This window comes from Scleropages formosus, chromosome 22 (assembly GCF_900964775.1).
Source record: "Scleropages formosus chromosome 22, fSclFor1.1, whole genome shotgun sequence".
Lineage (NCBI taxonomy): Eukaryota > Metazoa > Chordata > Actinopteri > Osteoglossiformes > Osteoglossidae > Scleropages > Scleropages formosus.
The window spans coordinates 15411097-15424977 of record NC_041827.1 but is presented as its reverse complement, the minus strand read 5'-3'; the positions used below and the strand labels follow the sequence as shown (position 1 = coordinate 15424977).

The window sequence follows — 13881 nt, the reverse complement described above, 5'->3', positions numbered from 1 at the left end:
TATCCTGACACATACTCTGTGCTTCCTGGAAAGGCTCTGGACAGCTGAAACCCTGCCTTAAGACAAGCAGTTATTGAGAAGAAATTAATGGATTTTGCCAACCATTCTAATATATAAAATGCAGAGTACGTAATATCCATTAATATAGAAAGATGTGGAGTACAGCACAACGTACTTTTGAGCTTGTTACACATAAAAGCCTTATTGTCGTGGACATAATTTATAGCATACCTTGTTAAAAACACAACATTTATCCATCAAAAATATTATTTTTCATATATATATATACACCTATATACCTGTGCAGTGTATACTGAGGTCTTGGGAGCCTAGTTCGATGCCTGTTAAAGCCCAACCACTTGCAAAATAATATAAAAACATTCTAACAAAAATACTGAGCAAAATATACAATTTATTCAAAATAGGTTAATACAACCATCAGTATTTTCCAATAATTACAAAATCAGTAGCTTTAATTTTTTTTTTTTTCTTGATAATAATACTAGCTGTATTACACAGTCAGGGGCCAGAAAAAAGTTCAGCAGTCAGGAGTTTGTCCTTCTGACACTTAATCCTCTGGTACACGTAAACAAGCCAAGGTTACAGTGGATAAAATGTGGAAGCAATCCTTTTGAGCCAATTATGCTGCCCAAACGTGTTGTTCCCCCCACCACCCCCCCCATTTCTCACTCGCATGGATTCGATCAACCTTTGGCAAACTCATGAACACGTACAGCCTGTGTGAAATATGCTACAGTGAGTGTGCAGAGCCCATAGTTCAGAGCCATGTTCTATACTTTTTCTACTTCTCTACCTCAGACTTTAGACAATTCCAGCCATAATCATATTTACATATACAAGGTTGTATTCATTTGAACCAGTGCAATCCTTCATTGGGGAGGAAAAAAAAAAAAAAAAAAATCCTAATACGCATTCTTATTTACATGGCAGCTAAATACTTCTAGTACTTATTGAATGTTGTGCATAGTCAGAGTTCAAATTCACCTCTGACATGGAAAAAATTTTCATTATATCAACAATATTAACTATATATAGAATTTCATTTAACAATAAACAGAAGAAATTAAATTTACAGAACTGTACACAGCTTTGACACCACACACAGAGAGAGAGAGGAAGTACAAGTGCAAAAGGGATGATATTGGACCAAGAAAGTTGCTTTTTTTGCCTGCTCTAACACCATCTTTACCCACTACGCAGTCCTTTTCCATTGGAAGACTGGTAAATCACGTACGTAATTCACATTATTCGGCAGCGTGGGACCAGCCTCGAGCTGTTGGCTGTCGGAACGAGAACACGCTGCTCACATGCATCCCACAAGGCCATTCTTTCCGAATGCGGATGGAATCAAGTCGACATTTAAACTGACTTTCAATCATTTTACATTTCACATTTATTCTGGTTGTCGGACTCGTGGATTGCAGTAAAGTACGATGGTCGTTTTAGAAGCACGACATGAATCGGTGGTTTCAGTAATACTGACGACTGTTGGAACGCTTGAAAGTTTTAAGAACTTTTAGCAACTCAAGAAAGAAAATTAGAAAAAGCTGCGGAAAAATGGTCCGTATGACGAGCACCGCCCCAGTAAAGAACCTTCCAGAAGAAAGAGGTGAGAATCACATACATTACAATTGTTCCTAACCAGCATATCACCTTTACTTAATAGTTCCAGTTGCATGAAGGGAAGTGATGGGTGTACTTGAAACAATACGTATGACCACCATCTACGTGTCGTACACAAGTGTAAGGTCCTCACCCATTTCCAACCAAACTCATCTCAAGATTCACCTAAACATATTAAATCACAAGTACTGCCGTGGTCCAGGTAAATGTAATCCCCGTCTGTGAAACGAAGGTAAAGTGATTTGTCCTGTGCACCCCAGGCTTTTACCCATCTTTCTTATTGCTTCTCGATCCTTAACTTTACACCTCTTCTTGAAATAGGCCGCGTTTAAAACTGAAGCATTAAAACAGACAATAAATAACGACTTTGGACCCTTATTCCAGAAATACTGGACAGTAGCCTCTATACATATCTTTTTTTATATATATAAATAACACTGTACAAGTTGAAACAAAGCTTTTTTTTTTTTTTTTTGTCCACTGTTTCTTGCAGTAATCAAAAGGTGCCATCCAAGGAGCTGAGATAAGGGACACAGAGCAGTTTGTTTTTCATACCAGTACGACATGATCTGCCTGAAGAAGCTGTGCTATTTGTTGTATGCGTTATCATATAAAAATAAACCAAGTGTAAAAAGTGGAGGCGCACAGTAGAATTTGATCATGCCACAGATCAGTGCTTCGCTAGTTCATTCATCTGAACTCACCCCAACCAGGATCCGTGCACCGAGAGCTGCGCTAACCTTTGACTCCCTCCCCCGACGCGAGCCCCGTACTTCCGCAGAAGTGAGGTTTCCTGCAGGCCGCCACCAAACACACCTTCCTAAAGGCCTTCGGTAGACACGTTCTTTGTAAACATGGTGTCCTAACACCCCGGCCTCGCTTGATCTGCCCCCCAGCCCCCTCCAGGACTTGCGTTTGTCACCGACTTCCCATGCAAACAGAACCAGTGGTTGAGACACAGCGCGGTTCGGCCTTCTAGGAAAATAATAGCCTGAGCGACTGGAGCTGAAGAGAAAATTAAACACTCCCCTTACGATGTGTGTAAATATTCTAGTCGACGGCTCTCAAAGGTACACATGGAATTGATTTGGTCTCCAAATGATGTGTGACCGCTGGCCCCCCCCCCGTCCCTTATCTGGTCCGATCTCCACAGAGCGCCACCTGCTGGGCCCGTTGCTGGGTTAGGTCACCCAGATATCTGGAGGGAGGGGCAAACCAGGCACACGCGACGGCATGCTGGGACCTCGTTCCTCTGGCCACCCTCTCTGGCGCCGTCCTGTTTCTTTCACGCTATGAGATGCAGCAGCACCCGTGGCCCTTTGGCTCCACCTCCTCTATAGGCTGCTTCAGTCTAAGCAGGGGTGGGTCCCCGCTGGCCGGGGTGTAGTAAACCGCACTGCCGTTGGAGGACACCAGGGGCATGCGGGGGTCCTCGGAACTCGACTTCGTCTCCGGGAGTCCCATGGAGCCGTTTCCCAGGTGGCCGTTCAGCAGGGGGTGGTTGAGGAACTTGGCCGCAGCCCTCTGTCGCTTGAGCTCCGACAACGTCTGGGCTCGATCCCTTGGCCAGGACTCCTCGGGGGGTTGGGAGGAAATCGCGTTCCGAGCCTCCGCCGTCGAAGGCTCTCCGTTGCAGGACGGTGGATCCGAAGCAGCTGTTCCCATGGCGACGGAACCATTCCGCTTCCCTCCCTCTGGAGCACGTGGGGTCCAGGGCTTCTCCTGGACTTTGGCCTGGCAATTAGATGTCAGCGGTCACTGACTGCACAGCTAAATAAACACTCAAGTGCTCATTTAAATACTCGTAGCTCCCACTATCCGTAGCATTTTCAGAATCGTTTCCAAGGCCTTATCCTTTGACATTGTGGATTACGATATTGTTCCTCCTTACCTTACAGCATGATACGACGAAGGAGCTGTTTTTACCCCCCAAAAAATTACACATCTTTTTTCCTTATACATTTTCTAAAATTTCAATTTGTTGCAGAACACACGTGACTTTCGAGTACCCGTGGAGCCGACAGATGGCAGTATAATGCAAGGAAACAGAAGAGGGCAGTAGGACAGCTTACTTCCATTCGCCACATTGTGTACAGCTTGTATTTGTTGTCTGTGAGCGTTCAGATCTCACCTCCTGTTAATACCCCTGTGTAAGGTGGTCACCTTGATTTACTCCAATAAAAGTCACCCAGCTGTATGTATGAATGGGTAAATCACTAAGTAGCACAGCATTATGAATGTCCTTGGAGAACAGTGTCAGCTAAATAAGTAAAATGAGATAAATAAGACCCTCAAAATTAAAAGGGAAAAAAAACAGCGCGGAAACTTCTCAGCTGACAGACACGTTCGCCGCGCTTCATTCGATATTGTTTACGTGGATATTTACTGCAGACGTTCAGGTTAAATATGCTGCTCGAAGGTGCAGCCTCACTACGCCTTCTGGGATTTCACTTCCGGTCGGTTCCTTAACCGCTACGACACCGGAGTGACACGTTCGAACACCGAAGACCTTACTCCCGTACCCCGTCCGTAGGGTTTACTCACCGGCTGACTGTTCTCCTGGTCCGATTCCTTCTCGTGTTCGTCGTCCTCCTCCCGCCCCCCCCTCCACACGATGGCCTCCGTCTCATACTCCTTGCGGTACAGATTATTCCTGTCCGACAGGCTGGCCCTCCGCACGACCTTGCTGCGGGTACACGGGCCACACGTGCGTCATGAGCTGTTCCGGACACACTGCATTTCATACCACCGCGGCGTTTCCGCATTTCGACCTCACGACCAACCGGGGGCGCTACTCACCCACGGCTGCCTGCGCTGGAGCTGCGGCGACACAGCGAGGTCTTGTGCTTGAGCTGCGACTTCATGATGATGTCGTGCTTGTGTTTGAGGTCGAGCAGCATGGCCCGGAACTCCTCGTCCTCGCACAGATCTGGGGTTGGCGAGGAGCGCAGTCAGTGGCAGCGCCGCACGCTGACCGCCGATACACTTGGTTGTACGAAACCAAACCACCCGGTTGCCCTCTATGTCCAAAATGGCAATTACGAAATAAATACGAATACGTCACCCTACGACGCTCACCTTTCTCTTCGATTCTATCAAAAGGAGCGAACCGTATATATTTATGCGCCTTTGGCCAAGAACAAATACCTTCTTTTTTGTTATGTTGCTTTGAATATAAATAAACCTGCTGGAAGCAAATTTTAAATCTCGAAAAATCTAAAATGCCAACACGGAAAATGAACACAGAGCCGCACGAATGCAAAAAACATTTGCCGAGGCATAACATCTAGATGCAGCCTGACCACACAAGCACTCGTTTTATTGGATTTGGAGCAATACTAATGCAAGGTTTGTTTGTTTTTTTTTTTTTTTTTTTTTTTATGGAAGGTAATGCGATAAAACATTATCGGATCATAACAGGGTGAATGACCTTTAGTATTTGCCAGAAACAAATCGACATCTATTTGGTTTTACCCAGACTAATATGTATATCGTATGTGTATTAGGGCTGGTATTCCTTTCTCAGCACACACAATACCTTCAAAACTCCATCTGAAATGTAATACATACGCAGCGGAGGGTAGCTAACATGTGCCACGGAGAAATGTACTGACTACCAGCTGCAGCAGGGTCTTGTGCGACTGAGGTCCACAGTCAGAGAGGGTATGTGATCTATGCCACACACTGCTATTCGGGACAGCGATGTGCGTTAAAGAGACGCAGCAGAACATCTTAGGACACACGTTTGCGCACACAACCGCTTGTTCGTTTCAGGGCAAGAGCATTTTAACCTCACAGCTGACGGACGTGAAAGACTCACCGATGGGGGTCTCGTCAAAGTGGGTCTTGGCAGCGAGACTGGCGCCGTGAGACACCAGCAGCTCGGCCACATGCATCTGCGGATGGAGAGAATGTTGGTCTCTGCGGTGTGGTAAGCAGTGCTTCTGTTAGTATATATATGTGTGTGTGTGTGTGTGTGTGTGTGTGTGTGTGTGTGTGTGTGTGTGTGTGTGTGTGTGTGTGCGCGCGTGTGTTACCTGGCCCCAGCAGGCAGCTGCGTGGAGAGGCTGCCAGCCGTCGGCATCTCGCAGGTCCAGCCGCGCGCCACCCTCCAGCAGGACCTCTGCCACCTGGACGTATCCGTTGGCTGCGGCGATGTGGAGCTGGTGGGGGGGAGGGGGGAGGGGGGAGGCAGGTTGGCCCGAGGTGTGACGGTGGTAGAGGAATTCACAGCAAGGCACCTCAATCAAGGCTCTAAATCAATCAAGATCCCCCCTTCACACTGACTCATACACTTAAAAACACTAATCAGTGTCACAAGTGCATATGCACTGCTCACATTTACATTCACTGCATTCGCATTGTTTAATTAAAATTGTCTGAGCTGCTGTTATATGCACTGGCTGCGAGGGCTGCGCCAACACGCGAACCTGCACAACACCGCCTTGTTTTGAGCCAACTCCGTTGGTCTCGGAAGGTCGCGGGTTCAAAACCCACCTCCTCCTGTTCTACCTTTGAGAAGGGTATTGGCCCTGAATTGCTCTAGTAAAAGCTGTATAAATGTGTACATAACTCAGCAGCTTAATGTAAGTCACTATGGACAGAAACATTAGGCTAGAAGGATAAATGTAAATGTTTCTGCAAAGCTATTTGACAGCATCATCCCTGGTCCATATCGAAGAGTTAAGGTAGCGCAGCTTTGCTGTAGTCCCTCTGTTGTCAACAACCGCTCGTCTCGAGCGGCGTCGCAGCGAGCCGGAGCCTTACCCGGCAGCACGGGGCCGAAGGGGAGGGGACGTACCCAGGATGAGACGCCAGTCCGTCGCGAGGCACCCCAAACAGGGTTCGAACCCGAGACCCGCCATACGGCGGGCACCGGCTAAACCCGCTGCGCCACCACGCCCCCCTGCTGTAGTCCCTTAAAGGTAATTCCGGTGCGGAAAAGCTTGACTAAGTGACTAAAGGTATGTCCCACGGAGGCGTCCAGTGGGTTTCGCAGCATGGGTAAATCCTCGCGTGCTGAACGCCAAAACGCTGGGAGCATCGCCACACCTTCGTCGGTATGGAGCCACCAGAAGGCGCTTAGCGAGATGCGGACGGAGGCGGGCGCATCCGCTCATCTCCCCGTTTGCTCTTAGAATTAGTCAAACTCGAGACGCGAAACAAACGTAAGCGTCCGAGGCACGCGAAACAGGATACGCTGCCAGCGGCGCGGAGGTTCGGCTTACCGGACTTGGACCCGTTCTGTTAGAAATGAAAACCGCGTCGGCGCCTTCGTCTACCGCCCATACCAGGCAGCTCCATTAGAGTCCGCAGACTGTTTTAACAGCTGGAAAACGTGCCAAAGCATCACGGCCGACGCAGGAAAAGAGATTAGGCACGCAAACATTTGGCTGGATGGATAAGGAAGGTAGGAAGCGGGCTGTTTATCTTCATAAGGGCACATTATGGGAGCGTTTATGACTTATGAGGCTCGCGGTCATTAAGCCTTTATTACTGTGCCGAGCTTAAAAACAATAAACAGGTGCTAGTGTGATGCTCCCAGGAGACAGACTGCAAATATTTCACATTTTCCTCACATGAACCTGCAATAGCCACTCTGTACGTTACACTGATCGATTAACAGCCAGCATCAGGTGCACATACTGAACTGTACGTTCTTCGAATTATATCTCCGTGGGACTAAGTGCGTATATTCCAGGCGCGATGCACCAGTCCGCCGCTTTCACGCAAACTTGCCCTTTATCACATCACGAAAACAACCGCCGAGTGTCTCACCAGCGTGGCCCCCTGCGAGTCCTGCTGGTTCACATCCACACAGTCCTGAAGCAGGTTCTGGATATCTCCCAGCATCCTCCTCTCCACGGACGCCCGGGTTTCGTTGATCATCTCTTGGGTGATGCCTGCCGGTCAAGCGCAGAGAGAGCGGGACACCCCGTCAGCGGCGCTGCGCCGGACAGGCCCGAATGCGTCTTCTCCGGGAGAGCACAGAAACGCGGCGCGAAAGGGCGGCAACGACGAGAAGGAAAGGAAGAAGGTCGCGTGCAGACACGCGCCGATGGACATCCTTAAAATACAACTCGGCTCTGACCTTGCAGCGCACCTCGGTGACCCTGAACGATAAGACGGAACGCGATGAGACAAAGGCAGCCTCCGGGAGCGAACGCAGGCTCCGCACGTGCCATCTGAGCGCTCGTTTCCCGTCTTGTACCTTCCTGTAAGCGGGCGTCCTTCTGTCTGGTCGTATAAAAATGTAGATCAATAAAATCTCAACTGTCAATAGCAGCAGGAAGCACCGACGCCTCGTACTTCCTAGGCTGCGGGTTCGGACGTGGGTTCGATTCCCGAAGCAGTCTGTGTGGGGTTTGTGCGTTTTCTCCGTGTTCGAAAAGGTTTCTTCCTGCAATCCACAGATGTGTGTGTGTGTGTGTGTGTGTGTGTGTGTGTGTGTGTGTGTGTGTGTGTGAGAGAAAGGGGGGGAGAGAGAGTGTTGATGAGCATATGATGCACTGATATCCCACTCATTGCGTACCCTTACTTGTACTCTGCGCTTCTGGAACATTCTGAACCGCAATGACCTTTCACTGGACAACTTGCAGTTGAAAATAGAAGAAAATCTCAACAGCAGCAGAGTATTTGTAGTAATTGAAGAAAAAAAGTCATTAACGCCACATCAAAAGTTTGTAATTATTAATTTCCTTAATCACTATACCTAATGACCTTGTTTACTTTTCCTTCCAGGTTTCCTGCTTCCTCGCTAAACGACCGCATCGCGTGAAAAGACAGACCTGGCAGCAGGGGGAGAATCGTTCATCTCGGAACAACCGGAGCACGTTATCATTTACCACTCGAGTTCTCCAGAGCCAGAGCTCCGCTCTGCTCCGCGTCACCCGTCGGTCACGGCAACATCTGCAGGAGCCCCACCCCGGCGACTCCCCGCTCACCGCGGTTAGCCATGGCAGTCTCGATGATGTCCAGCGTGGGGTCATCTTCGCAGAGGTCATAGGGCATGTTCCCGTCGGAGTTGACGGCCAGCAGATCCGCACCGCTGGACAGACAGAACGTGTGGAGATGAGGAGGAGAAAGAAAATGCCAAATCGACCCCCCGGAAACATCATTCCTATGTTCGCCGGATGTGCTTACAGGTACGCGAACCCAGCGAACGCTGTAACGATCGCGGATCGTCAACCGCAGAAGCAGAACCGCTTCTTACACACGAACCGGGCTGAGGGGAAACCGTCGGAAGGGACCGCACCCCGCGACTTACCGACCGATGAGGATTTTGACCAGTCCGGCATGGCCGCACGTGGCCGCGGCATGTAGGGGGGTCCACAGCTCGTTGTCCTGGGCGTTGACACAGGCCCCGCGGTCCAGCAGGATCCTCACAATGTCCTCGTAGTTATCGATGCAGCACTGCGAGGAACAAAGAACAGCGGGACTGTACTCCTCCCACCCGACGATTTATTCGGCATCGCCGCAGTCATTACGGCAAATTGCCATTTATTATAACTCCATCGCAGAATAATGCTGAATGGGAAGGTCTGGATCCAGAAACCCCAGCAGCAAGAGAAGACGACCGACACAGAGCTCCTTCACGCAGCAGCCCAGCCGGATCCCACCGAGTCACATGCCAAGTATAGAAGCCATCCTGTCATCTTACAGGTAAAATACACATAGCGGTAATAAATCTGAATGAGACAAAAAGAGGCCCTACGATGCAGAAGAGATTAATCATCACATGAATGTTAAGGTTTAAAAAAAAAAAAAAAAAAAAAACAAAGAATGCTGCTTCTCTTTAAGGAAGCAAACAGTAAATAATCTTGCAATAACAAAAGATCACAGGAATCATCATTTGGCGCCGTGAGCTTCGACGGCGTCTCATCATAAGGCTGCAGGATCACACCCAGAACTGAGAATGTAGGGGCAGAACGGTGATTTCGCAACCTCTTCGGTAGCAATTCTGGTTTAGTAGGGCATTTAACTTCACTTCTCTAACTGTTTACCGTCTCAGTGGTAAAAAAAAAAAAAAGGCAACAGAATAATCTGTACTGTTCACGTTGTGTCAAATATTAAGCTTCGCACAAGCGACGGCCAGTCTCTGTAAACAAATGTCTCTCTTCGAAATGTCAAAGTTCATAAACCCATATGCATGCAGGCCTCCCTCACCTGTTCCAGAAAAAATCTCTCTTACCATCACTTTAAATGGAAAAAATAAAGTGTTTCTCATCCATAAACGGATCACCAATTTTTTTCCCCCCCAACAAATATGTAAAATCCCTGTCTTTTTATGTCATAAAAGAGAGAAAATCCATTTCAAAACCAAGTTTATATCGGATATTAAAAATCAGAATGACACCGGAGACCTTTAAATCCAGGTTTAAGAACAATTATACGCAAAATATCCCCTTTTCAGCATTTACCGTGTTGTTAATTTTATTTATTCCTTTGTTCATAGTTGTATTTTTTTTTTTTTTTTTTTTTTAATGCTGGCATTTTTTGCTGCTTTATTCTGGTCTTTTTGTGTAATTATTTAAATTGTTTTGCAGTTTCTTTGTTTTAGGGCACCGAGGCAGCACAGCAGGTAGTGCAGGTGTCTCATAGTACCTGGGGTGTGCAACCGAGCATAGGTTTGATCCCCATTCAGTCTATGTGGAGTGCGGGTGTCCTCGGGGGGCTCCTGGCTTGGTGGCACAGCTGGTAGCACGTGTGCCTCTCAGTTCCTGAGCTGTGGGTTTGAATCCAGCTCGCCATTTGCACGCTCTCCTTGTGTGTGTGTGTGTGTGGGTTCATTCGTCATGCTCAGGTTTCCTCCCACAGTCAGAAGATATAAGGTGACTCAGAGTGCTTTAAGAGGCTGCTGTTAAAGGTGCTATATAAACAGATTATCATCAGAACACTATCTAGGCAACTCGTAATAAAACTATAACACTTGTAACCTTGCTGTGCTCAGCTATTTAAGTATTATTTTAAACCGTTTAAGTAGTATCTGTCATAAATTAATAGTACGACTTCAAACTGACAGGTTTTCCTTTGCAGGTCAATATCTTAAGTGATTCAAAACAGTTTTTGCTTTAGGGGATTTTATTATGACAGATGATGGTTTTACAGTGTGATAAAAACATTTATGAAAGCACATGGTTACAAGACAGCTGACATGTGCAGGAGAAGCCACTCCCCCCATGGGGTTTGGGGGGGGGGGGGGGGTTGCGCTCAACGTCAAGGTTTTGCAATTTTCCATTTCTGTTTTTGTAAGGTATTCCGCACCAGCGTCACCGATAGCTCAGCACACAAACCTTAGGGAACGAACGACGAGCCCGTAAATACAAATTCTCAGTGAAAAATTTTCCCGAAAATTGGAGGGGAAAAAAGTAATATTAGTAAATAATAAAAGTAACGTTACTGCCGTCAAATACTCTGTGAAAACGGAGCACCTCTGGATGCGGATGTTTGGTTTGGGAGTCAGGAAGACTGCTGGAAATAAGATTTCCAAGTATTGTGTTCCGAACGGATTAACCGGAGTAAGAGCCAAGTAACGTGCAGGACGGGGATAATAAACAACACTCCGGGTTCAAAGAAAAAGATGGGAACTTCGCCGAAGGCCGACAGACGCGCGCAACCGTGTCCAACGTGTCACGGTCACCCTTTGTGGCTGCAACGCTCCTTAATGTGAAGCACGAAGACCGAAAGCCAGCAGACCCACACGGCGCAGCCTACATGCCTGTCGCTAATCTGCCTGCCTCCCCGTAATCCCCTCCTCCTTACCCCCCCCCCACAAAACAACAACAATGAAACCAAGAAGTAAATAATGCTCCCCTTTCATAGCTCTCCTCAGCATGTATTCAGACATGCAGCCTTTGGAAAGGAGCGTCTTACGCCTTCATACGCGAGGAAACAACGCCAGCAGTGTTCCGTGCTCCGGACCGTGGGTCGATGGCGCGTGGGGTGGGGTGGGGGGGGGGTTGTTGGAGAATCCGTACTGATGAGCGAGTCCTGGTGGCGGGATATCAAAACGTGCGATCTTTCCACACTGGCGAAAGGGAAGAGTGGAACCCTTGTTTAACCATTCATTAACCAAACTGTTCCAGCATAAGGGCAGAAAACGCAGCCCTCCGTGGGGGGCGGAGAGGCGTTAACAGCAGTTCACCGTGGTAACGCCGGGTGTGGAACTCTGAACACAGGAGAAAGGTCAGCGCTACTGTCGGCATCCCAGTTGCACCCTCTGTGGGCATGGGCTGTTTTCCAGGACCTCAGACACAGGGGGCATGTATTCACACACACACACACACACACACACACACACAACTTTTAATTCACTCAAGATAACAGGATAATGAGACAAGTTTTTATTTAACCAGGGTAGATCCGCTGAGACTTCCAGCTGAGCCCTGACCAAGAAGGCAGCAGTTATTACATAGTCTTTAATAAAATAAAAATAAAAAATAATTTGCATCTTTGATGCAAAATAATCATCATCTAAACAAAATTCTAGTCAAAAACATGTCTTCAGCGTGCATGGTAGCTAAAGCCGCCATCTTCCAACAGAAGGGCCCGGGTTCGAGTCCCTACTCCCATTGCGGTTCCCTTGATTAAAGCACTCGCACCGAATTCCTACAATAAAAAATTACCCAGCAGTATAAATAAGTTAATAGCAATTAATAACTATATGTAACCTAGTATACAAATCTAACACTACGAAGTTTCTTTGGACAAAGACGTCAGTTAAATAACGGCCAAAAATAAATTTGCTGAAGTTTAAATGCCTTGAAAGCAGCGAACATGGAAGCTTTAGTTTTTTTTTTTTTTTTTTTTTTTTAAACGACATCTGAACCACTGCGCTGACACACCTGACAAACGGAAGCGAAGCACAGCGAGGACGGTGGCCTATGGGCGGGGAAGCGGTGCCATTTCGCCGGAGACGGGGACTCGCGACTCGGCGTGCGCCGCGGGAAATGCCACAGAGATCGCAAGAGGAAGGAGGGACCGCATTACTCATTCGCTGCATGTCCCTGCGAAGGCAATCAAAGCGCTTTCATGAAACATTAACTCCTCCATATCACGGCGAGGCAAAGGCTTCTCCGACCGGCCCGCTGCCAGGATAACTGCGGTTCGAAACGGTGGGGCGGGGCGACGGGGCATGGGGGGCCCAGAACCAATCTTTCACGTCCCAGATTATTACGAGATTGCAGTTTATTAAAGGTGACAGCATGACGAGCCTCCAGTCCTCCGCAAACGCAAAGCTCCAAAAGCAGCAGGCCCCTCCTTCCTAACGGAGAGTCACCGATCGCCGGTTCCAAACAGACACGGGTCGTCACGGAAACGGTTAAAGGACGGTTCGGTCGCGCCCTTCGGTCCAGTCTCGGATGCCGCGAGGTTGCGAGACGGCTCGGCCTTCCGGCCGCCAGGAGACGAAGCCGTCGGCTCTCGGCAACGAACGGCGAACACCGCGAGCCCGCAGAGGGGCGTCGCCAAAAGGGCGGGTGAAGAGCTCTTACCTGGTGGAGGGCGGTGAGGCCGTCCTCGTTGCAGAGGTCCGGGCTCACGTTGTTCTTCAGCAGGTATCGCACTGGAAGAGAGGAGAACAGCGGCTCACTGTCTGCACTCGATCGGCTCAGCGTCGCTCGTGGAAACGCCTTAGAGCGGGACGACCCTTCAACGAATTGACGAACGTTTCCAGAACCTTCCGCAGCCCCTCTGGGTTGAAGGCGCTGCCGGAGCTTTGTGCCAATACAGCTCCGTAGAGGTCCTCGTGGCCGTAGTTAGCGGACGGCCCTGGTCCGCACCCTTCCGTTCTACTTGTCTAACATCTGTCCCTTCTCCGTCCGCAATCACCTTCTGCCTGCTGCCGTCCTTCACTAAAACACACGCTTTCCTCTCATCCCGACCGGCTCCCTGCTTTGGCATCCTGCGCCGCGATGAGACCGTCACCCCACCCCCCATCTCCCCCTGCAGGACTGCATAAAAATTCAAAACATATTCATGAAATGCCATTAATTTAATTCATCCCCAGGGAAATGATTTAATAGTAATCAAACGAACGTGGACACGTTCCCAAACTGACCTCGGGGGGCAGCTGACCCGAGGTTTTCGGATTATCGTTTCCCATCCCCAACCTAAGCCCCTCTCTCGCCGCGCCTTAAGCGCTGGCAGCACGCAGAACGCACGAGTGCAGGGAAACGCATAAAGCCGCTCCTCCCGTGTCATTTTTAAACGCAGTTATCCTTGTTTTTGGCAGCACTG

General features: G+C 48.6%; 1 protein-coding gene across 2 annotated transcripts in view; it reads right to left on the bottom strand.

Annotated features, from left to right (window-relative positions):
* Positions 1 to 409: 409 nt before the first annotated feature.
* The window catches only part of ppp1r16b (protein phosphatase 1, regulatory subunit 16B), a 40068-nt gene continuing 26596 nt past the window's right edge, over positions 410 to 13881 (bottom strand). For both annotated transcript variants that reach the window (XM_029247848.1, XM_029247849.1), the window contains exons 3-11: positions 13137 to 13207; positions 8912 to 9057; positions 8589 to 8692; positions 7423 to 7547; positions 5682 to 5807; positions 5465 to 5540; positions 4444 to 4573; positions 4189 to 4330; positions 410 to 3378 (exon numbers count right to left, since the gene is read on the bottom strand). In XM_029247848.1, coding sequence (XP_029103681.1) covers positions 2935 to 3378; positions 4189 to 4330; positions 4444 to 4573; positions 5465 to 5540; positions 5682 to 5807; positions 7423 to 7547; positions 8589 to 8692; positions 8912 to 9057; positions 13137 to 13207 — 1364 coding nt within the window. In that variant the 3' untranslated portion in view covers positions 410 to 2934. The remainder of the gene's footprint in view (positions 3379 to 4188; positions 4331 to 4443; positions 4574 to 5464; positions 5541 to 5681; positions 5808 to 7422; positions 7548 to 8588; positions 8693 to 8911; positions 9058 to 13136; positions 13208 to 13881) is intronic.